We start from the raw sequence: 27475 nt of genomic DNA, 5'->3' as shown, positions 1-27475 counted from the left end.
AATTTCATAATACTTCGCTCTGGTCAAGGTTTTCCCATGGCTTTACTTAAACCTGTAAGAAAAATTCTGGAGTAATTCTTGTTTTTTAACCTAATGAGGTGTACAAAACGAATAATAACATAAATATAAATTTATTTAAATTTTGAAAACGGCAGTAAAAATTTTAACATTTATTATCAAAACCTGATATAAAAAAAGAAATATAACAAGGGCTTCCTCAAGAGAGGTTTAAATATTAGTCAAAGGTAAAAATCTAAAACTATTTTAAATGGATAGAAGGGAAAACGGAAAAAAATAAGTAAGCTATAAGTTATTAAGGCACGAGGTAAAAGCTCTTGTTAAAAAAAGCAAATAAATATTATACCCGTATTATTTACTCTTCAGGATTCGATTTATTTTAAGTGGGTGCGTCAACTATTGCATATATTACCGCTTCAGATAAATAAATTGCACCTAATGTGAAATATTTCACTGTGTTAAAATCATGAATTTTTTTTTTACTGTTAGAAATAACTATATATACATTAAAATTAAGCCGTTTATTTTAATATTTTTTTTAAAATAAAAAAAGTAAAATATACTTCTTCATTAATAAAAGTTACCGTGTACAAAAAAAAATCTTTATAAAGACGATATATTTAGATTAATTATAAGTAAAGTAATAAGTTTATGTTTTTACAGAAAGAGTCTTCTTCGAAGGATCAACGTTTAAAAACTCTGCAGTCAAAAATAATGGGGTAAAATAATCATAAATTGTAGCTTTTCATATGCAAATAGCCTACGTAGATTAAAAAAAAATAACCACAAAACAAACTTTACGCTAGAAATAGATGGACAATTAATTTTAGTGTAGAACGAAAACAACAGTCCATGAATATAATTTGTAAACAGTAATTAGTAGAAGCTTTTTATTAGTAATAAAAGTATAATCGCTTTATATAACACGTTTAGAATAGTTTAGGCAATATATATGTAATTTAGTAGTGATTAGACCTCTAAAACAAATTTTATTCCTATATTTAAGTAGCACTTGAATTAATTCTATTAATAATAATAATAATAAAATATTAACATTATCCAAACAGCATGAAACAACTCCCATTTTCTTTTTTTCTGGACACAGAAGTAACCTAGCTTCAGTATTAGTTTTAAATTTATTACTACGTAAAATTTATAGAATACTTCCTGGATAAAACGGCAAAGATTTTAAATTCCTAAAGTCATTTTTTTTTATCTTCAGTAAAACGAAAAAAAGGCTATTTGAACAATAAAGCCTCTTATATACAAATACCTCTTATATACAAATTAGAAATTTTAGCGTACTGTAATTAAAATGTAAAAATTATTACCAGTAATTAGAAGCTTATATGCTATTGTATATTGCATGAAATAAAGTTTTTGTTCGCTTTGTTTAGTAGTAACTAACATACGTTTAATACACGTAAAGATAAATTTATTATGTAATAATCTAATCACATGCTTCTAATTAATAGAAAAAGGTTTTTTGAAAAAATTTTATCCAGCTAATTAAGTGTAAAATACATATATAATCTTTATAAATGTATGTGTGTTACCAGGAATAACGTACTTTACAATGTGCTTTACGAAAGATTTACAGTGTGATTGAATAGAAAAAAAATTAATAAATAAAAATAATTAAAATTTCTTTTACGTACTTTTTTTTATATCTCTGCTTCTTGAGAAATAGAGATTTTAAAGCAATAAATGACAAAATGAATTGTTTTATTAATTTTATTCCGTATAATTAGACGGTAACCAATTCTGAAGAAGCAGAGATCTTTGCTAAATTAGACAACGAACACACTATAAAGAATAAAACAAATATACAAATGTACTTTTTTATTTTGAAACTTTTTTTATAAATACACAAAACAGTACTCAAGATGAGTATTTATCAACTTGTTAGTGATTTCGTTGTCTATCACATCATCAGACAATAAAAAAAAATTCAGGATTACGTAGAATCATTTAAAAAGACTGCGTTTAAACGTAGTTTTATATATATATATATATATATATATATATATATATATATATATATATATATATATATTTTACAGCTGGACGAAATAATCAAGAAATATTTAAATTTTAACATACATATATTTAAATTGACTGATTCTGATGTTAAAGAGGAAGAAAGCGTAATAAGTTTGTTAATAATCATCAAAAGTATTGTTTGGTGGTTTATATATATTTTAAACTTCTATAAATTTAAAGAAACTACGTCTATTTCATAGAACATAAAATTAAATAGCTGATCTAAAATAAAATGGAAGATAAAATAATAAATAATAGTAAACAAAAATATATTAAAAAATTAAATTCACTATGAAATCAAATAATCTTATTTTAGTTTTTAACAATTTGTACATATGTTGCTGGTTTCAATGAAGTGATACTTATTTTACTTACCCACCGGGTTGGTCTAGTGGTTAACGCGTCTTCCCAAATCAGCTGATTTGGAAGTCGAGAGTTACACCGTTCAAGTCCTAGTAAAGCCAGTTATTTTTACATGGATTTGAATACTAGATCGTGGATACCGTTGTTCTTTGGTGGTTGGGTTTCAATTAACCACACATCTCAGGAATGGTCGAACTGAGAATGTACAAGACTACACTTCATCTACACTCATACATATCATCCTCATTCATACTCTGAAGAATTATCTAAACGGTAGTTACCGGAGGCTAAACAGGAAAAAAGAAAGACTTATTTTACTTAATAGGAAAGTTATAGCGATTTTTTTTTGTCGAAAAAATATCACCCCCCCCCCCCATGATCCGATTTTGGCCTTTAACGAACTCGACCGAGATTTTGGGACGAGTAATTTTTAAGGAACAATTTTAAACTAATTGGCGCAAAATTACGGCAGTTATAGTGTCCACAAGAAAGTGAAATATATATATATATATATATATATATATATATATAAACTATTCAACTGACGGTGGTTTTGGGGTCTGGGGGATGTGAAACGCGAAGATATGTCGAAATTTTCCGGAAGTCGAATAATGGTACCATTACAATAGGTAGCTTTCTTATGAAATCTACCTAAGACAGCTGCAACATCGCATAAAATGTTAAGAATTTTATACTGATCAATTAATTCTCCACAGACGCTTACAAAGAAACTTGTGCTTGGGAATATGAAAATAGAAATTTGTAGCGTATGAAAAATGTCACGCCTGGCCGAAATTCGAACCCAGAACTTCGGGATGAAAGGCCGAGACGCTACCACTCCGCCACGGAGATCGGCTTGTTCTAAAGATTTATTGTTCACTTTTTTACAGCCCCTTCTTTAAAATATTATTCTAAAATCTATTTAGTTTAGAACATTCGGTATTATAAAATTCGATGGCTTTATCAGAGATCGCTATTTATCTACAGGATAAACTCGGATAAAAAACGAAATTTTTGTGGAGGTCAAATTTATTGATAGATAAATTAAAATCAACTAATTGATTTATAAACGTATTAATAAATACAAATTTCGAACAAACATTAGCATACGAACAGAAAACGAAGCATTACATGTATTGATCATAGTAATTTTGAGCAAAAACAATGCCCTCTTGTTTTAGAATAAAAATTTTAATTCGAAACGATGTTTACACAATAATTAATATTTATAATCGCACTTAAACCAGAGTAAACGATGTTTCCTGTGTGACATTTCCGTTCTTTAAACCGAATACCAAGCGTGGCGAAAAAGTCATGTTTATATCATCATACAAACAATAGTTGTTTAATTTTATTATTTATTATAAATACAGATAAAAATGCCGGTCCATAATGTTAGCTGTAAGAATAAAGAATGGACTATCAAGATCGATTTTTAGATAAGTTTTATACAAGTCACGCACACGAATATACCAGGAGATACGCTTCAAGACCAGTACTGATCCATTCAACTATTTCAGTTACCTAGCATACAGATGCTTTCCTGCTTGTACTAGTATACGAATAAAAACAAAACAAAAACGAACAAAAGTAATACATACAGAGTGTAGCGATTCTACAGTACTATACCTCACTATTAAACGAAAACAATGTAACCTAATACTCTAATTAAGTTTCTGAATCACTCACGTGCAAATTACTAACAATACATTTAAAGTGATTAATATTTAAAATACGTAATGGTACATACTTAAAAATACATGAGTTTTTTTGTGAAATGCTTTCAACTGATTTTTTTTTTCACAGCACAGTTTCTTTCTGTTTTTAAATATTAATTAACATATGATTTTATATCACCTACATTAAAAATAAATAACATTTTTTAAACACTCCATTTTACTCTGATGTTAATTTATTTAACAGATTTTACAAAATTTAACATCAATGACATTTTTTACTTATTTATTTTTTTTGAACAACATGATGTGAAAAGAAGATTCTGGTTATTCACATTTTTCCAGCTTCCAAATTATATCTCTGTCACATATAATTCAAATTTAAAAACTATATTTTTTTATCCACTGAAATGTATTTCTGAAAGATCTTCCAGAAACTATTGTGCAATTCCTTCATCAGTGTTTAAAGAAGCTGCTCAATATAAAAAAAACCTTCCAAAAAAAAATTAATTAAAAGAGAATCATCATAAAGAATAGCCATATTTTATCATGCTGATCTACACTAAGCACTATTCCTAATATAAAAGTAAGAAAAATATAAAAATTGTTCAAACATAGATTGACATTTTTCTTCTGAAATAAATACCGTACAAAAATCAAATCAGTGATACTCTATCATAATAATATTGTCAAAACATGGAACACGGTACTACGTTAGGACACATTAGACCTTGTTTATTAGTTTTTTTTTTTGCAAAATTAATAAATGCGGGCACAAAATACCAGTTTTTTGAAATTTTACAGAAATATAGATATGAATATGTTCTACTAAATGATTTAATACAGGCTAAGTAGAACACTAAAATAAATGTATTTAAATTGCTTACGATTTATATGGATTTTAAATTTATATCTAGTCTAAGGGTGTGAAATTAATATAAGTGGTTAAGCACATGAGCGGAACATCTGATACAAACGGCGACAAGCAGAACATATCATGGATAAAAACTACCTTACCAACACGTTTTTCATTTCCTTATTTTGACAAGGCACCGAACCAAGTCGCTCAGTACTCGTGCTGTGTTTGTGAACATTTTATAGTCAAACGCACAAGAAAATTGGAATAACGGTTTAATCTGTTAGATGTGTTCACAGCTGGTTAAACATTCTTTTATCATTAACTGTTTATGTTTTAGGATCTTTGAACTCAAAATTCATTTATGTTCCACCTTAAAGGAGCTACTAATTTAGACCAGGTCAACAGTGATTAAAAAATGTATAATTTTTAAAAATAATTTCAAGAAGAGATTATTTTAATATTTAAAACACTGGTATAGATTAAAAATAATTTTTTTGCATTAATTTTAAGCATTAGGGCATGAAAAAACCTGTTTTTAACCGGTTAAGTAATCCCATTACAAGATTTAGATAAAAAGTCAGTATCTACTTAAAATAAATAGATGTAACATAACATAAAGTTAAAGACCAATAAAACAAAAGAAGTGTTGCAGCAAGGTCATCTGGCAGTAGTTTCAGAAGAAAAATTTCTGAAATAAAGCCAACGGGTAGTTAGTGGTCGAAAAGTAATCCGACAAAGATTTAATGACATCTAAATTCAAAACAAAACATTAAAAAAATAACACAACACATTTATTTGATATGGTTAATTTAAACCAAATGTCGGTAAACCAAAATACTCCTTACAGATGTTAGCCAAACCAAATTTTATTTCTTAAATGTTGAACACACTTCACTAAAATTACAAATATTTTTCATTCTATTATTCTGTCTAATTTCTTTAGATTTATTCCACATTTCTTTTTGATTAAATAGTTTAGTTTAAAAACAATATTTTACTTATAATTAAATCATTATTTTAACGGTTTTAAAACCGCTTTGCTTAACTAAAATACAACAAAGGAATTTGTCTTTTGAAGACTTGCAGTTCTTGCATTTTATTGTATGAAATTTTAAAAATTAAAGGGGGTTTCTTTAACAAATGTAATAAAATACACTGTGAGAAGATTTTGAGAAATATTTATTTCAACTGAAAAATAGTAAATTGTTATACTTAATACGGCAATAAGTTATCAATTTGATGGGAAAAATTATTCTTGCCCTTATAAAGGTACTAATAGAATAACTTTTAATTTTTAATAAATGTATACACACATTATATAAGGATTTTTAATAATATTATGCCAAAATCACTTTGATATTATAATTTTATTTTCTTTAAAAAAAAAATATATATATATATTTTTTAAATTACATTTTATCTAAATTTAAAAACAATGTAGAGTTGAAATATTCTAGGTATATTACAGAACATGTAAGACTAATAAAACAAAGTGGGCATAGTCTATGAAAAACTTTAATGGTGTTAAAAATAATTGAAAAAACCTCTAGATGTCACTTATGTAAGTGAAGAATAGTCTAATCTAAGTCAATAAAAAATACCGACAGAAGAATTTGAAGATCAGAAATCATACTTAGATTGCTACTTTGCAGTAATACTTTAAAAACTGCTTCATGTAAGATATAAAGCACATGGAACACAAAGTTGAAATATAAACTGATCCTTCTAAAGAAAATAGCTTGATTGGAGAAATGTGATGTATAATATTTTTTAAATAATAAAAATTATTAACAATTGACTTAATTTCAATTATGTGAAAATCTTTTCAGCTCTTTCTTTAAGATTCTTAATAAAACAAAGAATAGAATCAGAAAAATATGTAAAGCAACAAAAAATATTTAATGTTAATAAGACTACACAAAAAACAAAGAAAATACTCACTGTCAAACACAATAACATAGGAGAGCGCAAATTAAATTAACTGATTGCACTAAATACTACATCAGAAAAATGGATCCATATTCATCCACTTATAATCACTATACACAATAAATCAGTCTTTTCAAATCACATTACAGAAACAGGACACACATTAACATTTTACCCTTAACACAAATCCAAAATCTTAGCAAATTCATATAATGTGAAATTTACAAACATACTAAATTTGACAAAGATAACAACATATTGATTGAATGCTGATACAACACAAATTTAACAATGTACAAAAAGGGTTTTCCTAACCATTAATAATCAACCGTTGATTAACAATAGTGTTACTGGTACCACCACTGAAGAAAAAGCTGCAAAATCAGCTCCAAAATCCATATAATTTAAAAGTAAGACACAGTTTTTTTTCTAGGTTATCATGTTTGTCATATTTGAACAAATTCTAAAAATAAATACCTTTACTTTAAGAATTTTGCTAAAATTTTGTATTTGGAAGCAGAAAATTCATTCCCAAACTCTTAACTGAAAGTGACTTTAAGGTAGGCTGTCCTTATCAATAACATGCACTAGTCTATGTTGAGTTCTTCCATACATGCAATAATGGTTATGGAGTATGTTAATAAAGTAATTCCATAACAACTGGAGATCAAAGGGCATAATTTGACAAATACAAATGTATAATTTATGACTTTTTGACTAGATAACTTTGTGGGATACTTTTTACTAAAGTAAAATATTTTTAAACGATAACTTTCCTGTAAACCAACATGTGTACATAAAAAATATATTAGAGTAATATTTTATAAAAGTATTTATCATTAATCTTTTAACATAATATTAACAATTTAACTTTTTGATAGTTAAATAAAATTATTTTGAATTTATATATATCTAATTATAGTATGTTTTAAACCACTGATTCTCAAACTTTTTCACTCACCTCCCACATTGAGAATCTAAAATTTTCTAGCGCCCAACAAAATTTTTAAACTTACCATCTGTTAAAAATAATAATTGCAATTGCTGCTTTTAAGATGTGCTCTTAAAAACAACAACTGCAATTATCGATTTTAAACATGGCATATCCTATTTCTGAGTTGAAACTTATTTTAAATGAGATTTAATGATATATAATGAATATTTAATGATATTTAGAAATATTTTTATTAAAATTGCTTTCAAAAAAATTACAATTGTATCTACATAGTTATATAACAACAATAATAGTGATAGTATATTAAATATAATAATACAATAATTAAAATAAAGCTTTCAATTGAAAAATTACACTTACATTAATGTGAAGGATGAATCTGATGTGCTTTAACAAATTTGTTAATATCATTCTCAAATTCACTTAAAAACAGCTGTAAGTTGCCATGTTTGATAACGTGCAGGCAATTTCTCTTTTTGGTTAGTAATGTTGCGACAGTACTAAATCCACTTTCAGACAAATACGACAGGAATGTTATGAGAAATCATTGAACATTGACCACATAACCCAGGGTAATCATTTTTTATCATAAAATGTATGTGTCTATAATTTTTTGTACTAGTGTAGCAGGTATTTAATTTTAGTTTGAAATACCAGGTAAAGATAATTTTTGCCTTTTGTTTTTAATCAGCTATCACCTTCTTAGACCGCCTGAACGCTGTCAATTTACTGTGAGCTTTCTACCACCCTCCCTTAAGGCCTCCAGCACCAACAAAGGGGCGTTATCACCCGCTTTGAGAATAAATGTTTTAAACTATTATTTCCCTGTAAATACAATCTTAAAAACAAAACTAAAACTTATTTACACATTTCATTTAATATATAACAATGTGTGTTTGCATGTGAAAGGAGAAAAAAAATTTTATGATAAGAAAAGGAAGAAACAATTTATTTTTAATTTCATTTATCGTTTCTTTTAATTAATAATTCTATTAGTATATAATTAAACAAAACAGAAAAATTCAATGGAAAATAATAGGTTACAAATATATATATAACTACTGAAATTATAAAGAAAGCAGGAACTAATAATTGTGAGAATTATGATAATTAGTTATATGATCAACTGGAATAAAACCTAAGAAATAATAAACTAGGAAATTCAGGGATAGTTTGAACAGTGTGTTCATTGTTATGTGTGAAATTCAGGGACAGTGTGTATTTCATTAATTTTAGAAAATGAGGTAAAGTAAAGTAAAAAAGAAGGGTAAATGCTCTTATATATATATGTAAGTACAAATCTAAAATTAAATGAGGAATTGGCAAATGCAAATATTAAAAAATTAAATAAAAAATAAGTAACCAATATTGAACTTGGCCTAAATCATTTTTAAGTTATAAATAGACATGATTAATATTTGTCTAGTTACAAGAAGATTGATAAATTATATTTAAAGGTGCAAATAGACATATATACTAAAATTTTATTGATGCTTGTTTAAGGAATAATGAAATTTTTAAACTATGAGGCAATACATACACTACCAAAATTATAGTAGTTTATATTTCATATTAAGTAGTTCATATTTCTATATGTGCAATTCCTAATTTTTAAATGTAATATAATATATATAAAATAAAGTATTGTTTAATTTTAATTTCAATTTTTAACTTTGAATTATTGATTTTTATAACTCATATTTAAAAAAAAAATGTAATAATGAAATTTTAACAAAGTTTTTATTATTTTTTTATAAAAAATAAAAAAAATTATTATTTTATAATATTATGTGTATTATGTATTTACTATTTTTTTGAAGGAAAAATTGAAGTTAAAAACAGTGTTAATTAAAAATTGAAATTAACTTAAAGGAAAATTTCTAGGTATAAAGAAACAGGGAGCTTACCAGTTACTGAAAGAATCACCAATTCCTTTCTCTATTGTAAATATTTTAAGTAGCCTGATTTATTGCATAATACACCAAAGATGGTAACAGCTGAGATTAAAAGTTGCACACATTTAAAGTTATTTACTTCTGTTTTCAGTAAAGTCTTCTTTTAACTGAGCATCTTTATGTTTAGGATGGCAGAGAGAAAGAGAAAGAGACAAATGACTTTTTAATTGTTGCTAGGTCTTGAAAGGTCTACAGCAACATAATAGAAAAAAAAATGTTGATAAAGAAAGATGAAATCAAAAAAATAATAATTACAATAAGAAAATATTTTGCAAACAAAAAAATCAGTTTGTAAGATCTATAAATGTGCATAAATGTATGTGTGATTGATGTATATATATATATGTAGAGAGAGAAAGACAAATTTCTCTCTCCTGATCACCTTGTCTTCTTGATGAAAGATAAAAAAACTATTTAACATTAAAATCCATACTAATCAGCACAAACCATACTTTCAATTTTACAATACAATCAAAATCAAAATTAAAAAAAATCTAAAAATGTTTTTGTTTTATTTAGGATAATGTCAGCATTCAAATCACGTTTGGGAGTGAACGAAGTAACAGATAACAAAAGCAATCTTGGTAAATCATTGATTGCTGAATTAATTGGGAATTTTATGCTCAACTTCTTTGGATGCATGAGTGCAGTAACACCGAACACAAATAATGTTCTCATTGCTTTTACATTTGGTCTCACAATCATGGCTTTAGTGCAGGTATGTTAAAAATTTATTACAAGTAAAATCGTTGTATTTTTTTATTATTTATTCATTTAACATTCCTTACTTGTATGCTAATTCTAATAATAAGTTATTAATAATATATATTATTTTTAAATCTGTGTTTTATTCAAATCTACCTCAACGTAACAACATCTATAATTTATGAAAATAATTTTTTAAAGTCTAGATTTTTAGAATTTGAAGTAATAATATTGGGAGAAATGATTCTATACCTTCAACACAAATTTGAAATGTATTAATCAAGCAGTTAGTTGATGAACACTAATGGAAAAGAAAGAGTTGTTTCGATAAGGGGTTTCACTGAAACTGAAAAAACAAAATAAATTACGTACAGAAAGACATTTTCATGAAAATAAAAAATATCACTTTCACAAATTGTAGCTATGTATCTTCAGAAGATCTCCAAAGATTTCGTTTTTTTTTTGTTTAAGTTTATATCTGTTATACGTGTATTGTAATATGTACACCACTTTAAAAGTTAAGTCCAAAACATTCTAAATAACTTCATGAACATTAGACAACTTATCCTTAAAAAAGATTAAGGATTAATAATCCTTAAAAAAGGTGGAACTTAATGCTTCATAATTAATTAAGATTCATGATTAATTAAATGATGGTTTCACAACAGAAGATTTTTAGAAACTAAAAGAATATCCAAACATTTGACTCACTAAAGATTGATTCATTGTTAAACATTTTTGAATATTAACTAATAATAGTATTGTATCTTTGCTAATAGCCATTTGATCTATTACTTTTAGTTATATATGATTTTATTTTACAATTACTATATCCTACATCTTCCATTATCTGTTGTATATATTTATCAATCTTCTCTAACAGGTTTTAAACTTCTCTCATTCATGGTTTTTAAACTTCCTTTTTATAATAAACTGACCAACTGTCGATATCTTGAGATGGATGGATGCCTTGAAATTTCCTAATTAAATTATCTTTTTGTATGATTCAGTCATAGAATTTTATTTTTCTTTCGATGTAAAAACTCAACTTCAAACTTTATCTGCCAATTTAATTTTCAACACTATTTTTCAATATAAAATTATTACAGCTTCAATTCTTTCTTCTTTTCATTCCTAATTTTTTTATACAGTTACTTGGTAGAGTTTCTCTTCCCACATTCTTAAATCAGTAAGACAGTATATCTTTTTCTATATGAAATATCTTCCTACATCTAGTTTCCATTGTATATTGTACTTTGCTTTTCTTTGTAATTTTACAGCCTATCTAATTATACAGTTATATTTGTTATAAATTATATTTCTCCTTTCTTATTTATGATCATTCTTTTTTTTCCAAATAAAATTTAAAACTTTTCCACATCTTTTTAAAACTTTTTTTAAACTCATATTTTTTTAAAAATCTGTGTTCATATTTTCATCATCTTTCCCAGTATTTTGTTAAGTTTAAAGCAACTTCTCTAGAATTAGAAGATGTATAAATTAAGGATTAATTTGTTTTAGTAAGCTTAAACATATATAATTAATTACAATTTTTTAGAAACAATGTACTTTATCACAACCCCACTATCAAATATTTGTAACATCTGCGAATGAGCATTCATGATGTGAGGTTTTTGAAATCTTTAACTCTATAGAGTTATATTACTAACAACACATCAACTACAGGAGTCATCCAGAAATATAAATAAGATTGAAATCATAACCTAAGCAGAAACCATCGCAAAACAAAATTACTTAACATACAACAAAATAGTATACTCAAACAAAAGTATCAATTGGTCCATCCATAGTCTCTTGAGTGAAATACTTTAAAATATGCACAAATTACACATTGAATGTTATACATTTCTCACATGCATCAATGAATTTTGTTCTTGTTTACAGTTTACAGTAGATGAACAAAATCCTTGACCTTACCAAAGTCACATTAATAATAAATGTATTTAAAATATAAAGAGAACCCACAACAATCAGCAAACTTTCATGCAACGCATCTAACTACTCAACATAATTTAGAGTAGATTGAAAAACATTTGGACATGTTAGAGTAAATAGAAAAACATTTGGATATGTTAATTTGTTTTACATGGGAACATGTTACCATCAAATATTTAATATACATATTATTTCTGCTGACAAATACACACTGAAGAACTCAATACAGTAAAATATGTAATACAAGTTAATCAGTTACCTACCCATATTTGTAATCATGCTAGATACAATACAAAATAAAATCAAGAACACACCTTACGATAAAAAATACATAACACTATCAACGAAAAGTTAAGTAAAATTTACACAATCAGAAGGTTAGAAGGTTGCTACATTCCAAATAAAAAACAAAATGCATGAGCTCATGCAAAATAATATTAGCAAAACACAATACACAGCAACTCAGGAGTATACAAGTTAACTACAATCGCTGCACTAAATACCGTATTGGACGGACTGGTTGCACTTTCACCCACAAATACAAAGAACACATAAATTCAGTATTTACAACAAAAGAATCAAATTTTGTTAATAACCTTGCATAAACAGGGTGCACATGAGTACACAAACACACATACACAAAAGCCATTTACCACACTTCACAAATCTTACAAGTTGTAAATGAAATAAAAATATCAACATACTTAATATGAAATTTATAAATGCACAAATTTGGTAAACAAATACATCATAGATAAAATATACTCTAATAACATATTTAAGCAGTCCTAACTTTTTACGGTAGTCACCATTAACAATGGGCAATACCATTACTAGCTGCTTCACTGAAGAAGGAGCCAATATTACCATAAAAATTCCTTTGGAAGATATGCTCCTATCATTGTGAAAAAGTTTAATTTAACATTTAATTATATTAAAGTGTTGTCACATTCTATCATGCTGTTTAAAAAATTAGACACAGTAAGCTTATATAAACCCTATATAAAAATATTATTTATCTGAATTCTCTTTTAAATTGCTGAAGAAAAATCATAATTGAATTTACAAATTTTTGATAACTAATATAAAATGTTATACTCCAGAGAAAATAGGAAACACAAAACAAAATTTACTAAACAAAATAAAAATGTTATTCAAGTTACTTCCTGTATGTTATATAGGATGTTGATCAATAATTATAGATTATAACCATATAATTGTGTACTACAGTCCACTTTGTTGTTCTAAATATAATCATGCTATAATATATGTCAGGCGTGCAATTCAGTTCCTGTAACCTAAAACGTATAGTCAGGTAAATGAACAGACAGGATGGGGTATTTCCTGCCCTGCTAATGTATGTACGGTAAAAAATTACCCCATTTTTGTGTACTTTATTATTAAAAAAATAATTATACTAATACAGAAATATGTCAAAGTATTATGTAACAGTGGAATCAAATCAGAGCAGTAAATGCATTTAACAAGTAAAAGTAAAATACAAAAATTAAATACACATGTAACATTTAAAATATAACTGTTCTGCCAGTTATTAAAAATAAGCATATAAAATTAAACTTTACAACCATTAAAGTTTCATGCAAACAATGAGTAAATATTAAAAATGTTTTGAACTGGATTAATATATGTTTTAGGTGCGTAACAAAAAAGAAGGAATACAGGCAACCTGAGATGAAATACAATTTGTTCTTGAATTATTCCCTAGAAAAAAATATACCATGCCAGTCACATTTACTAACGACTGATTTCCCATTTTATCTTCTTTACTAAACAAATACACTGTTGCGCATGACATTCCAAATATACTAAAATACAGATGCTCAGCTCTGCAAGCGACTCTTGCAGAATGAAGTGTTACTTCAATTTGTAATGTGTAGTACAGGCTAATATAAATCATTACTTTCACAGAAAACAACTTTATTAGTGTCTACTGTAACTCAACAGCTTTACATATATCACAGTAATAAGAAAGACTTGGACAAATAGAATAAAACAAATTAACAGACCCTTTCAATTGAGAAACAATAAATTAAATACAATGCTTCTACTCATAGGGAAATATTATATATTTATAATTAAATCTTTGTATTATTTTAATACAAATTACAATCATTTTTTATAGTTATGAAAAGTAGACCTATAATTTCCTAATTAAAGGAGACTATAAATGTAATAAACTGTTCTAGAGAAAAGAGTAGACTCTGTCCAAATGTCATTATGACTGACACATGTAAAGAATTTATAATCAAGATTTGCTTTCTCTGTGGGTAATGATATTTATTATATAGTCTCTGAAGTTAATAGAGTGAAAGTGTCCCTTTTACAAATGAATATCCTGTGCAGTTTAGTGTGGGCTTTGTACACAAGTGTAAAACAGTGAAGGCAACAGGCAGCCGCTTCATTCTTCACTTGCTCTACCAAGCCAAGACATTTGATGTTATTTCCTTAACAACATAAGAACTGAAACGTTCATACATTTCAATTCACTTTTTCTTCATTTTTTAAATTAAATATATTGTGTATGAGATGAAAATATATTGGGTATGCAATCAAACATAGTCTGTAAAAAGTAAGTAAGATGATTACAGTTAGTCTCCCAAGCAACTTTTCAGACGACTAATTAAAAAAATTAAGTATATTAACTTACACATATTTATTCAGTTGCTAAAAAATTCAAGTTACAATGATAACATATTTTTCATTTTTCTTTATTTTGTGAGGATTTGTAGGAGTGTTTAAGAAGTAGGCTTAAATCAGAGCAATAACATGTACAAAATTAATAAACAATTATTTATAAATTACTAGAATTTTGTATCAATAAACTAATTGTCTACTTACAGTACTTAAAATTAAAAAAATAACATATTTGTTCCAGAATGCAGTAGTAAATATTACCTGTCATTTCTTTTTTTTTGAATAATTTATTCCTTATAGAAAATAAAAATCAAGTTTATAAACACTTGAATGTTCAAACTGAAATTATTATCATTTATATTAATTTTTATAAACTTTTAAAAATATTAATTAGGAAATTTTAATACATTTGGAAATATTACAGACTTCATTTAAGGAAATTTTGAGATTTTCTTCCATTAATTGCATTTATCTTAACTCAAGAAAAGTCAAAAAGAGATACAAAATTTAACTTTATCTTGATGGATTTTCTAATAAGTATATCGAGTAAAATATATGATTCAGTACTTTGAAAGTGATAGTGTAGCACTCAAACAAGATAATGAAAACTAAATTCCAGTTTAACTGCGTTATAAAAATAAAAAGAACTGACTTTTTTTAATACTTTCTTTGAAAATTATATTTAAAAAAATGAATAAATATTTCATAAGTAAAAGAATTAAAAATGTTTGATCATGTAAGTAAAAACTGTTACTGATAAACGTTGTTGAAAGAAAATTGGTCATAACCATGCTGAAAATCTTGAATAAAAATGCTGCAAATAGAGCCTACTAAAAGTGATATTAAGGAAAAAACTAGAATTCAATGCCTTGTATTCTAGTGTTTTAGCTGTCACAAATGTGTCACTAGTTGTTTAGCTGTGACACTAGTTGAGCTAAGCTGTGTCAATATTGGTTCTAAATTATTCATTATGGTAACCATGATGAATCTTTTTTCTATCAACTACTAAGCCAACAGTAACTGCAATGGGATTGACCTATCAAATTTTCCACACCCTAGCTACTACTGTAGCATCATGATTGCCAAATAAGTTTTTTATAATACAGTTTTATTTACAATGATACTTACACATAAAGATGTACTTACAAAATGAGTTACTATAATTAATCTAGCTCTAGCATGGTTGTAAATCAGTAAAATATCATAAAAGAGGTTTATTATTAAAAATCATTATATCTAATTTTTTATTATTTTTGTTGTTATATAATCCATAGAAAATAAAAAGAAAATAACAAGTAAATACAAACTTACAAAACAGAAGTTATTCTTGTATCTTGTTGAATAAAATGCAGCCTGCAAAACATTCTTCTTTACGAACTTCAGCATACTCAATAAAATCTGGAAGCACAAAATAAATTAAGGAAGGAAAATTTGGAATCACTGATTATAAAAAAAACTAACATTTATTAAGAATTAACTCAAGTTAATAAAAGTTTTTATTTATTAAAAAAAAAAAAAAAAACCACTACTGTTTGAAATAACTGTCTTAATTTCTCAGACGAAACACAAAAATTTCAAATAATCTATTATTAATACTATATGAAAGGTATCGGTCAATCTTAACATCCCAACCTTGTACACCTTGTGGCACTCCGGTTGCAACACCCCCGCCCCAATTCCTAGCCCTGATGGGCTTTAACAGGAAGTCAATCCTAACAATGAAATATCTTAGAAGAAACAACAAAGTGTATTAAAGCTATGTATAAACATAAAGCCTTGATAGATCAGTAATATCTTGATTAGCTAATCATGCTAAAGAGAATAAAATACTTTTTGATATGTAACAGCTGATAAGTTTCTGTATATTTCTTATCTTTGTCCTAAAACCATCCTTTAATCAGGATTACTTTACTATCTCTTTGGATACCCATAATCTGTCACTGAGCATTTTCTAAAAAGTAAAATTTTACAATTAATCTCTATAAAAACCAATTAAAGTGCAAATTTATAAAAATATATTATTAACATATGCAAAAAATAATAGAAATATAAGAAAACTTATGATTAGTCTCATAACTTTAAAATTTTTACTAATAAACACTTAACCTATACTTTCTTACCTATGAAAAAGTGATCTTAAAATTTGATCAACAAATTTTAAATAAATGTAAAGGTATTTGAAGTAATAAACTCTATTAAGAACTATAACTTTAAAAAAAACATGATAAATAAGTTAATAACTACGAATACATCATCCCGATGAAAGTAAGCCTAGTTTATGTATGAAAATCAATATTATTATCAATCTATGATTAAATGTTACTGAAGTAATTAAATATTTATAATGCCTATGTCTTTTCCCATTTGAAGTTTGATATCATGTGTTGTGACCCCTCAAAAAGTAAGAACAATCTTCCAGGTACAAAAATGGGCTATCAAATCATTGTTTAGCATTCATAAGTATAAATCATGTAGATAAGTACTTAAAAAATTTAAAATATTAATTTATCCATGTGTTTATATTTATGAAGTACAATCTCTGCTAAAAAAAAAAGAAAAAAGTAGCTTATTTACCCATTCCTGATGCGATTTAAATAATATTACCACGCAGCAATCACAATAAAGGGATTATTTACTTGGTAAAAATAAACTCACTAGTAATTTGTAAACATATTAGCTATGTAGGAAATTAAGATTGGTGAATCATATGATAATTAAAAAATTATACATTATACAGTAAATCTAAAATGAAGAAAAGCATTTTGTTTAATTTATTTCTTTTAAAAAGAATTGTTCACATGAAATAGTGTAAATGAAGATTCACGTAAGATGAAGGATTACTATATTAAAAATAAAATAAAAATTTATTTATTTCTATTTTATTTTATTTATGTATAACATTTTTTTTTTGATCACAGTCAGTGGGGCATGTGAGTGGAGCACATATAAATCCAGCAGTCACATTTGGATGTGTTGTTACAGGCAAAGTAACAATTATAAGAGCACTTCTATACATATTATCGCAATGTATTGGAGCAATTGGTGGCTCAGCTACAATGAAGGTATATTTAGTCTATATTAATTAATTATTACAGTTTTATAATACCATACTTTGTTTATATAATAAAGCATTAGTAATCCAAACAATAATAACAATATGAATCTGACATCTACATGAAAAAAAAATCATTAATTTCGATGTAATTTGTATTATCTTTAATTCAATTTCATAGCATTATCCACAGAATTTTTTGAGTATTAAATTAAATTTAAAATAAAAATTAAGATGTCATGAATATCACTTAAATTATGGTGGATCCTAATAATGAAAATATCAATATGTCTTTATGGTTTTAAAATAATGTGAATGCTGACAAGCGATACAACATGAAATATTAAAATGAATGAAAGATTTATTGTCAAAAAATTAAGTTTGAAAAAACTGCAAATACACAATTTGTTTTATCGAATAATGAATCTACATTTAAAAATCAGACTGCTAAATATTACACTGCACATATTGTAAATGAAATATAATTTAATATACTTCTGTAAAACAAAACATTTTTTGTTTGCTAACTAGTGAAATGTATTGCATAACATGAAGATATGGGTCAAAACTGAATCAAAAACTTTATGAACTGTTCTTTTTAATTAATTCCTTCAATGCTATTCTAGTTTGACCACATATTGAAAAAAATCAATATTTTTTAAAGAAAAATGTTTAATTTCTATCCAATTTTTCTTCCAATAAGCTATAAGTTATAACTTAAAATGGTGTTGTATCGTCTAATCACATTTTCAATATTGTTCTGATTTAAAATACTTTCATCTTATCTAATTTTCAGTTTTGTATTTATCTAATTCTTAGTCTACATTTTATCTAGTATAAAGCCACAATTAGAAAAATATATCAACATTATACTGTATAGAAAATATTTTAAAAAATCATATAGTGACTCATCTGGCCAAGTTTTATAAACATGTCCAAACAAATGCTAGAAAAAGTTGTGATGATGGGTACTTGAATCTAATTGGAAACATTTTGCCATGAATAAAATTTTCTCTTATATTAAAAGCTTGGTACAGTTTAGATACATTCATTTTACATAATTTTCATAATTGACTGTGCTGTAGAGAATTTTTTTGAAATTAAGTATCTTTTTTAAAGTAAGATTTATGTGACTAACTAATGTAATTACTTAAATGCTTCAAAAAAATCATTTCTATAATTGGAATCCTCTTCCACTTATTTTGTCATGAGGTGTCCTTACAGAACATTTTTTGTTAATTATTATTGATACACACTATATATTTCTTTAAATTGATTTATATAGTATTCCAGACTTCTCTAGAAATCTAATACAGCTTTCTTGGTTCAGGCTTATAAGTAGCTGTGTCCCTTATTCATATAATGAATGTATCTATCTATAGCTTATTACTTCTATGGATGAGTAGGCTTTTTTTCTCTCTTTTTTACTGTTTTACCCTCTGGTAACTACCGTTCAGATAATACTTCAGAGGATGAATGAGGATGATTTGTATGAGTACAAACGAAGTCTAGTCTTGTACAATCTCAGTTCAACCATGCCTGAGATGTGTGGTTAATTGAAACCCAACCACCAAAGAACACCGGTATCCACAATCTAGTATTCAAATCCGTGTAAAAATAACTGACTTTACTAGGACTTGAAAGCTGGAACTCTCAACTTCCAAATCAGCTGATTTGGGAAGACACGTTCACCACAAACCAACCCGATGGGTAGGCCTGGATGTATTATACTATACTGGTCAATTATATAATATTGGTGAACCCTATTAGCATTAATATTCAACAGGTTTGACCAGGTTCCTTCTACACCTGCTGGTGCTAATCATATGCATCACTTTGACATATTAAACTTACATAGGCAAGATGTTTGCTCATAAAAAATCTTCCTCAAATTAAAGAATTTTACATATTAGAAAACTTACACCAGGAAAATCGCATTGTCCCTATTTAAACATACAAGTAAAATCATTAAGAAAGCAGCTCCCCAGCAATGCATTCAGTCAGTGTATTGGCTCACTAAAATTCCTATGTTATCTATCAAGGAAGTAAGGGACTGCAAAAAAAGAAAAGTACAGTAAGAGGATATGATCAATTCACAAATACTGCAGTGTCTTTGCAAGGACACCTTGGAGCAGATGAACTTACTCACACATTACCTTAAAATATTACGAGCTATCCAATTACTACTTCTAATTATTTCCTTCATTCTGTTTCTGTTAGTTCAGATTACTGATTCTGATAAAACTGAGACTTGTTTTAAAATAAAGTTTTTGCAATAGGATGTCCAACAAAAATTTTTTAACCTTTTCCACAACATCCTTATCCTATTCATGTAAGTTTTCACACAATGAACGTTCATCTTCATTCCCATTATAAAAAAGTAATTGTGATTTAGTAATACACATATGTTCTGAGAAGAAAAATAAATAAATACAAAAATTATTATACTTAAAAAGCATACAAATTTTATTAAATGTTTTATTGTTTCAGGCTTTGCTGTCAGAGTCTGTAATTGCAAAAGGTGTGGGAAATACAGGACTTGCACCATACTTGACTTCAGTTCAAGGATTTGGTATTGAATTCTTTTTGGGCTTCATTCTTGTATTCGTTGTCTTTGGTGCATGCGATGCAAACAAAGGAGATTCAAAACCACCTGCAGCTGTGCTTATTGGATTAACTGTTACTCTTGGACATTTAGTTGCTGTTAGTATTTAGATTTTTTTCTATATTTATTATTTGTAATGAATGCATAAGGCTACCTTATGGGGAGGAAAGTATGTAATATTTCCAGATGAGTTTATGATGAAAATGATAATTCCATGCTAATTTCTACCCCATGAAAATGTTTAGTCCAAAAACATTGACAGAATAAAATTTCATTCCAAAATCAGAAAATAATATTCTGTTCACCATTTGTAAACATAAATATTGATTTTATGTGTTACATGAAGAGAAAATCAAATGTAAGCCCCTGTAATTGAAACTCTTCTAAGATTGAATAACTTTAAAAATAGTATCTGTACTTCATGATTTGAGACACATAGGTTACTACATTTATGAAATATGTAAGATAAGTTTTGTCATTCATGAAACTGAACAAACAATGGTTTTATCTTTCCATATATCCTTTAAAATGAATAGTGAAAAAAAGATTGTTGGTTTTGGGATAGTAATTATGAAATCTAAGCAGAAATGAACATAAATTTAAAGATACTTAACTTAAAGATACTTAACATTTCAATTAGACAAATTCTAAAAACTATCAATCTTTGAGTATGAAAACAAAAATAAGTGATACTAAATAAATAGTAGAAGTTACGTTTTACTTAATTTCAGAATAAATATGATAAATAATGCTACAATTTAACATATGCACCAACAAAGTAATATTGGTTGTTGCGTAAAATGTCAGCTATAAACTTCTGGGGAATAAGAAATTTCTATCAAGGTATAAATGACTTAAATACCTTTCATACTTTACCGAAGTGCAATGACATACATGAAAAATGAGTATTGAAGTGTATGCTTTGAGGAAAACTGCTTGAGTAAATCATAATAAAATACAATAAACATAATACTTTACAAATAAAAGTCTTTTTTATCAAGTAATAGATATAAATGTAGCAGATATACAGAATAGAGTTGTTTAATGGGATATCTCATGATGTTCTGAAATGCAGAGTTTTTAAAATTCAGAGAATTCCTAACCTGCATGGTAAAGTAATAGCATCTCTTCCTTGAAAATGAAGATTCTTAGTTCAAATCTCGGTCAATCTTGGGACTTTTCACATGTTACAAAAAATTTATTTTCTATCATAAAGAGAATATAACAGGGTAAAAGTAACTGAATTGATGAAGAAAATTAATAGATAGATAAAAGTGTAATAAAGAAAAAATGTGTTCCCAGTGCTTTCTAATTTGTGTAAAAACTCAATTAAGGAGTTAAAGATAGATTTTAGAGTAGAGTAATTCTCTTTATGTTTAATTTAGAACTACTATTGCTTTAAATAAGCAGCACAACATATAAAAAAAAAATCAAACATACGAGAATATATCGAATTTTGTTATTTTAATAATAATGTTACAAAGGATAAGTGAAGTAAAAAGAGATCAAATTAAATCAAAGGCACAAGCAAGGAAATCTTTTATATAGAAAAGTAATCTTTTAATGTCATGTACATATCTAAGAATTTACTTACTCATAGAAATATTCATATGGAGTATAGCACTTTATTTATTATTATTATTTTATGTAATACTAGGTAACACAGCACAGTGTCCTGATAACAACAGTACTCTGCAGAGATGCCAAGGCATCTGTTTGCAGTCTGGAATGCAAGTGTAAATGTACCTGTAAATGTGTGATCTTGAACAGATTCAGGCCAACCACTACCAAGATGTATGGTTATTGATAACAAACACCACCGGTATCCACAGTCTAGCATTCAAATCCATAAAACCAACTGCCTTTACGAGGATTCAAACCTTAGAACTCTTAAATTTGAAAATCAGTGACTAGACTAAAATCATTCAATGATTTTCTAGACTAGTCTAGTTTAGTTGATTTTCTGACTAGCAGGTTAACCAGTTGTTTAACCCAGCAGGTTAGTCTAGTGGTAGTGAAATTTGAAAAATATCAGAAAGGAAAACAATTGAGGCCTTTGACATAATGTTACAGGACATCACACTGTTACAGGGCAGTGTTGAAAATTAGATGAGTTGGAAAAGTACAAAATGATGAATTGAAAAGGAGAAAAATTTATGGCAGAATCTTGTAAAGAAATAAAAAATATTGATGTTTCATATATTAAGTCAACCATATTTAATTTCGTGTTGAAAGGGGGTGACAAAGATTGAAGAAAATGTAATGTGATATGTAGTAGTTATATTCAGGTTAAGAGATTACAGAGAACAGAAAGAAATGAAGATAAAACACCAAATCAATCAAATGACTCATAACGTAAAAACAGGAGAAATGATCCAACTGAACAGCATAATCTTAAGATTTCAAAACACCCAATCAGTCAAAGGTGGTAGGTAGCTAAATTATTTTTAAAACATTCAAAACCAGTTGGCCTGGAACTGACATAAATCACCTTCCTTAATATAACATAGTTCATGGTCAGTTATAAGTTTATATACTCACAAATGACAAAAAAACTTCTTAAAAAGTAGTAAACCACTGGATTTATATATTTCAAAGGGCATTATTTTTAACTAAGCTACCAATGGTATTTCCTTAAAACTTATAAAAAATATTGTTTTAAAAAAGAGACTTTATTGTTTAAAAACAAATTTTTAAGTTCTATAATATGATTTTAACGTGTCAAGTTACTTCCAACTTTCTAGTGTAATGAACAACTTTATTTTTTTAAATAATAACTTGTACCTTTTAAAGAGATACAGGTTACAATTTAGAGATAGCAATGATGATGCAGTTAAAATAAACATTAAATATATTTAATAATAAATTACACTTTAACATTTTATAATATACAAATTTGTTTTATGTAAGAACTCCTAAAGCAAACAAACATCAGACAGGAAAACAATCCACAGTACATTTTATAAATGTAAAACAGGCAGTTAGCAACATAAGTTTAAATATATCTGCAGTTTAATCAATCATATTTGTTAAATTATGTTACATCAAATTATTATGTTAAATTGACTAATAAGAAAACCTTTCAGTTTTTCATCCTCATATTATGTAGGTAATATTTGTTATCTCAGTTTAATATTTGTAATGAATTAATATGAAAGTATTACATATATATATATATATGTGTGTGTGTGTGTATATATATATATATATATATAATATTTTTTCAGCCTCCACAAAGTACAAAATTAGAGAACACTCTTACTTTTTCATGTCACATCTTTTGAGAGAGTGTCCTTACATTTTCACCTTATCACAGGTCTCACTTTCTGTTGGAGCAATAGTACTCAGTGTTCACGGTACATTGTTCTTCTAAACAGTCACTAAAAATTGGGCCTTGAGAGTCCCAGAAGACTGTCAACATCACTTTACCAGCTGTTGCGCGAGTTAAAATTTTTTTTTTTGTGGGCGAATCTGGATGTTTTCACTTAAGACTGCCATTTAGATTTGAGCTCAAAATGGTGTATTCACATTTCATTACAGGTTATTATATAATCTAGAAAGTTATTACCTTCCACTTCAAATTGTTCTTTGAGTTCAGAAGAAATGCGAATCTGGACATCTTTATGAGCTTGAGTCCCATACTGAACCAAACTGTCTTGGAACCCACCCGAACACATTTTGTGATAATTCAGCATGTCATGAATGATTGAATGTGCGACTTCAACACTAATATTACACAAACTAGCAATTTGCAAAAGTTTGACTTGCCTGCTTTCATGAATGAGATCATTTATGCAGTTTTGCAGTGCGGTAGTTGAAACTTCAACTGGTCTTCCAGTGCAATGGAGATGTCGCACTTGTTCTGCCCAATTTAACTGTTCCACCCACTTACACACGTTACTGTGGTTTAAACACTTTTCATCATACTGTTTCAACATTCTTGAGTAAATTTCTGCCAGTTCCACTCCTTCTGGGTATATCATAGCAAAAATCTTATCACTGAATGTTGCTCTTCAGGTAAACATGTTTCAAGCAAAGCTGATTTTATGAAATCAACAAAAGAGGTTATGTTTGCATTAATTGCAATTGAACAGCTGATTACTAGTGTTCCCAAGGTTGCCAACCTGACTCTCAAAAAGTTTCATTGTCAGTGAATGAACTGTTCTTTCTCTACATCAATTTGTCTCGTTAATTATTGAACATCCCTCATATATACCAACTATTAAATGCTTGAATTTAGTACTTTGAAAATTTACAGGATACAATCCTGCAAATCTACAATTAAGTAAGGGTTTTTGTGAATAATATGATAGGTTGTAACTGATGTATGATTACTTATAATTATCGTAACTGTATGGTTTTATGACTAGCTCAGGAGACTACGAGAGTTGTTCACATGTCTATCACATCTATAACCATTTTATCTTGCATTTTTTATACATGGAGATTCATATGCGAAGAGACAAAAGAAAAGCAGGAAAAAAGCAAGAAGATCGTTCCTTTACAGCGCAAAAGCTACCAGACAGAAGACTGGAAGAAGAAGAAGAACCTCCTACACCAATATCTTTACTTCCTAACAACTCATACTCACTAAGAGATATTAACTGCCTCCAGCCATCCTATACACTTCTCTCAGTGAACAGACTGTACAAACTATCTTCGAAAATCTAGGGTCTTATTTATTTTCTAGTCTTATTTTCAGTGCAGAAAATAAGTCTTATTTTCTGCACTGAAAATAAGACGACTGTCTCAAGGAATAAATCAATTAATTTCACAGATCTATGACCTAGGAAAGGTTCAGAATGTAATCCTACTTTCAGTCCAACTAAACTAAATAAATTCCTTTATAGCGTTCACATAACCACCACTAAATAAGAATCATCTACCACAAATAATAAAAGAACAAATGTCCAGGCACTGCAATACATAGGGAGATAATGCACTACCTGTATTCTGCATTTGTCAAACCACACCAGCTATTATGGGCCTGAGAATGTTACTATTTTTTTTTACTACATAAATCAACATTATGTATTATTTGGTTTATTGAACAACTGAACAAATGAAACAAAGATTAAAGTATTTTCATGATTATTACATTACTAAATACAGTAGTTATAAATACTTATTTACTTAGGTGAGTATCTACAACACTAATAATTGCTTCTTACAATTATAATCAGTTAGTGTAGTTTGTCACTTAATGTGAATGACAGAGGGTAGATTGGCAAAGCATCTTTTTGAATGAATACTATCTGTATATATAACAAAAGGCAGACTGAGAATTTGGTAGAAGCGAGTGGATCTTGAAATGGAAAGACGAGGCATATATGCTGACTTGGGAAAAATGGCAGATAGAAAGTTATGAATATTAATGACAATAATCCTCCTTCAATATAACTACCAGATTCTGACTGCGAAATTCCAGATATTACCATTTAAAGAGGTTGAAATAGAATGAAGAGGAAGAAAAAATAAATTTTTATTAGTGATCCAAGAGGATAGTGTACAATAATTTGATTAGTATTTATTACTATTTCACAATCATTACAGGTATATTTCACAGTATGTCATATTACATTAACAGTAATTTCTATAAGATTAGAAAACCTACAAGTAAATCTGTATTTTATTTATAATTATCATTTAAATTTTAATATATGTACACATTCATCTTAAAATCTAACAAATGTTACAATAATTTATTTCAGATTGATTATACAGGAGCAAGTATGAATCCAGCAAGAAGTTTTGGATCTGCAATCATTGCTAATGGATGGGCTAATCACTGGGTAAGTTTAATGAATTTGTTTAAGAGTTTAATTGTTTAACAATAAACAATTAATATTGTTTATTGTTCATGAATATATTTAAGAAATAATTTCAAGAAAATAAATTAATTGGAGCTAAGAATAAAAATAAACATCATTAGATATTTTACCAAACATATTGATATTCAACTGGGAAAATTAATATAAAGATAATAAATTCAAAAAATTCAATTTCTCACTAAATAAGATGTTAAAATAAATTATTAATGTTGTCAGCTATTGTCAATTTTCACATTCAAAATTAAAAAACTCATTTGTGTTGTAGCTAATGTCAAACGTTTTACTTCAAGTTAGTCAAAATATTTAACATAAAATGTATTTGGCTGTGTACCACAGTTATGTTACATAATGTGTATGGAGGATCTTACATTGAATATTTTGACAAAAATAAACAAAAATCTTTGACTCTGACTACAACACAAATGCTTGATTTTTAATATATTGCTTCTTGAAGAAGGTATAATAACTTTGAGATGTAGCAATTGAGATCAGATTTTAATTTAAGTTTTACATTCTAAAATTCCTAGCCATTTAGTCTTTAATCATGCAAAAGCTGTGTAATCATAATCTTATTCAAAAAATTATATTAAATTATTTTTGTATTATGGTCTCAGTTATGCTAGACACTTTTTTTTAATGAAGAAAAAAAGATGGGTAGGTGAAAAAAATGTCAAACTCTTGCCAAGGATCAATATAATATTGTAATTTCTTGATAAACTATAGCCATAGATAAGACTTTGATACCTCTATACCTCTATAAATCCACCTGTTCCATTCATATTTCAAATTATATTATAGCTGAATTTAAAATTTTTCAAACGATGGTGAATGCATCAAAATTAAAATTTGCATAGTATGCAAAATATAGACAGC

General features: G+C 27.1%; 1 protein-coding gene across 3 annotated transcripts in view; it reads left to right on the top strand.

The window, feature by feature from the left end:
- The window catches only part of Prip (aquaporin prip), a 169789-nt gene that overhangs the window by 123417 nt on the left and 18897 nt on the right, over positions 1-27475 (top strand). For 2 of the 3 annotated variants that reach the window (XM_075371005.1, XM_075371003.1), the window contains exons 3-7: positions 682-737; positions 10318-10516; positions 18033-18176; positions 20657-20869; positions 26483-26563. In XM_075371005.1, the coding sequence (XP_075227120.1) occupies positions 733-737; positions 10318-10516; positions 18033-18176; positions 20657-20869; positions 26483-26563 (642 nt within the window). In that variant the 5' untranslated portion in view covers positions 682-732. The remainder of the gene's footprint in view (positions 1-681; positions 738-10317; positions 10517-18032; positions 18177-20656; positions 20870-26482; positions 26564-27475) is intronic. The other variant, XM_075371004.1, reaches the window with a different exon arrangement.

The sequence above is a fragment of the Lycorma delicatula genome, chromosome 7, assembly GCF_047948215.1.
Source record: "Lycorma delicatula isolate Av1 chromosome 7, ASM4794821v1, whole genome shotgun sequence".
Lineage (NCBI taxonomy): Eukaryota > Metazoa > Arthropoda > Insecta > Hemiptera > Fulgoridae > Lycorma > Lycorma delicatula.
This window is presented reverse-complemented; position numbering and strand designations above follow the sequence as displayed.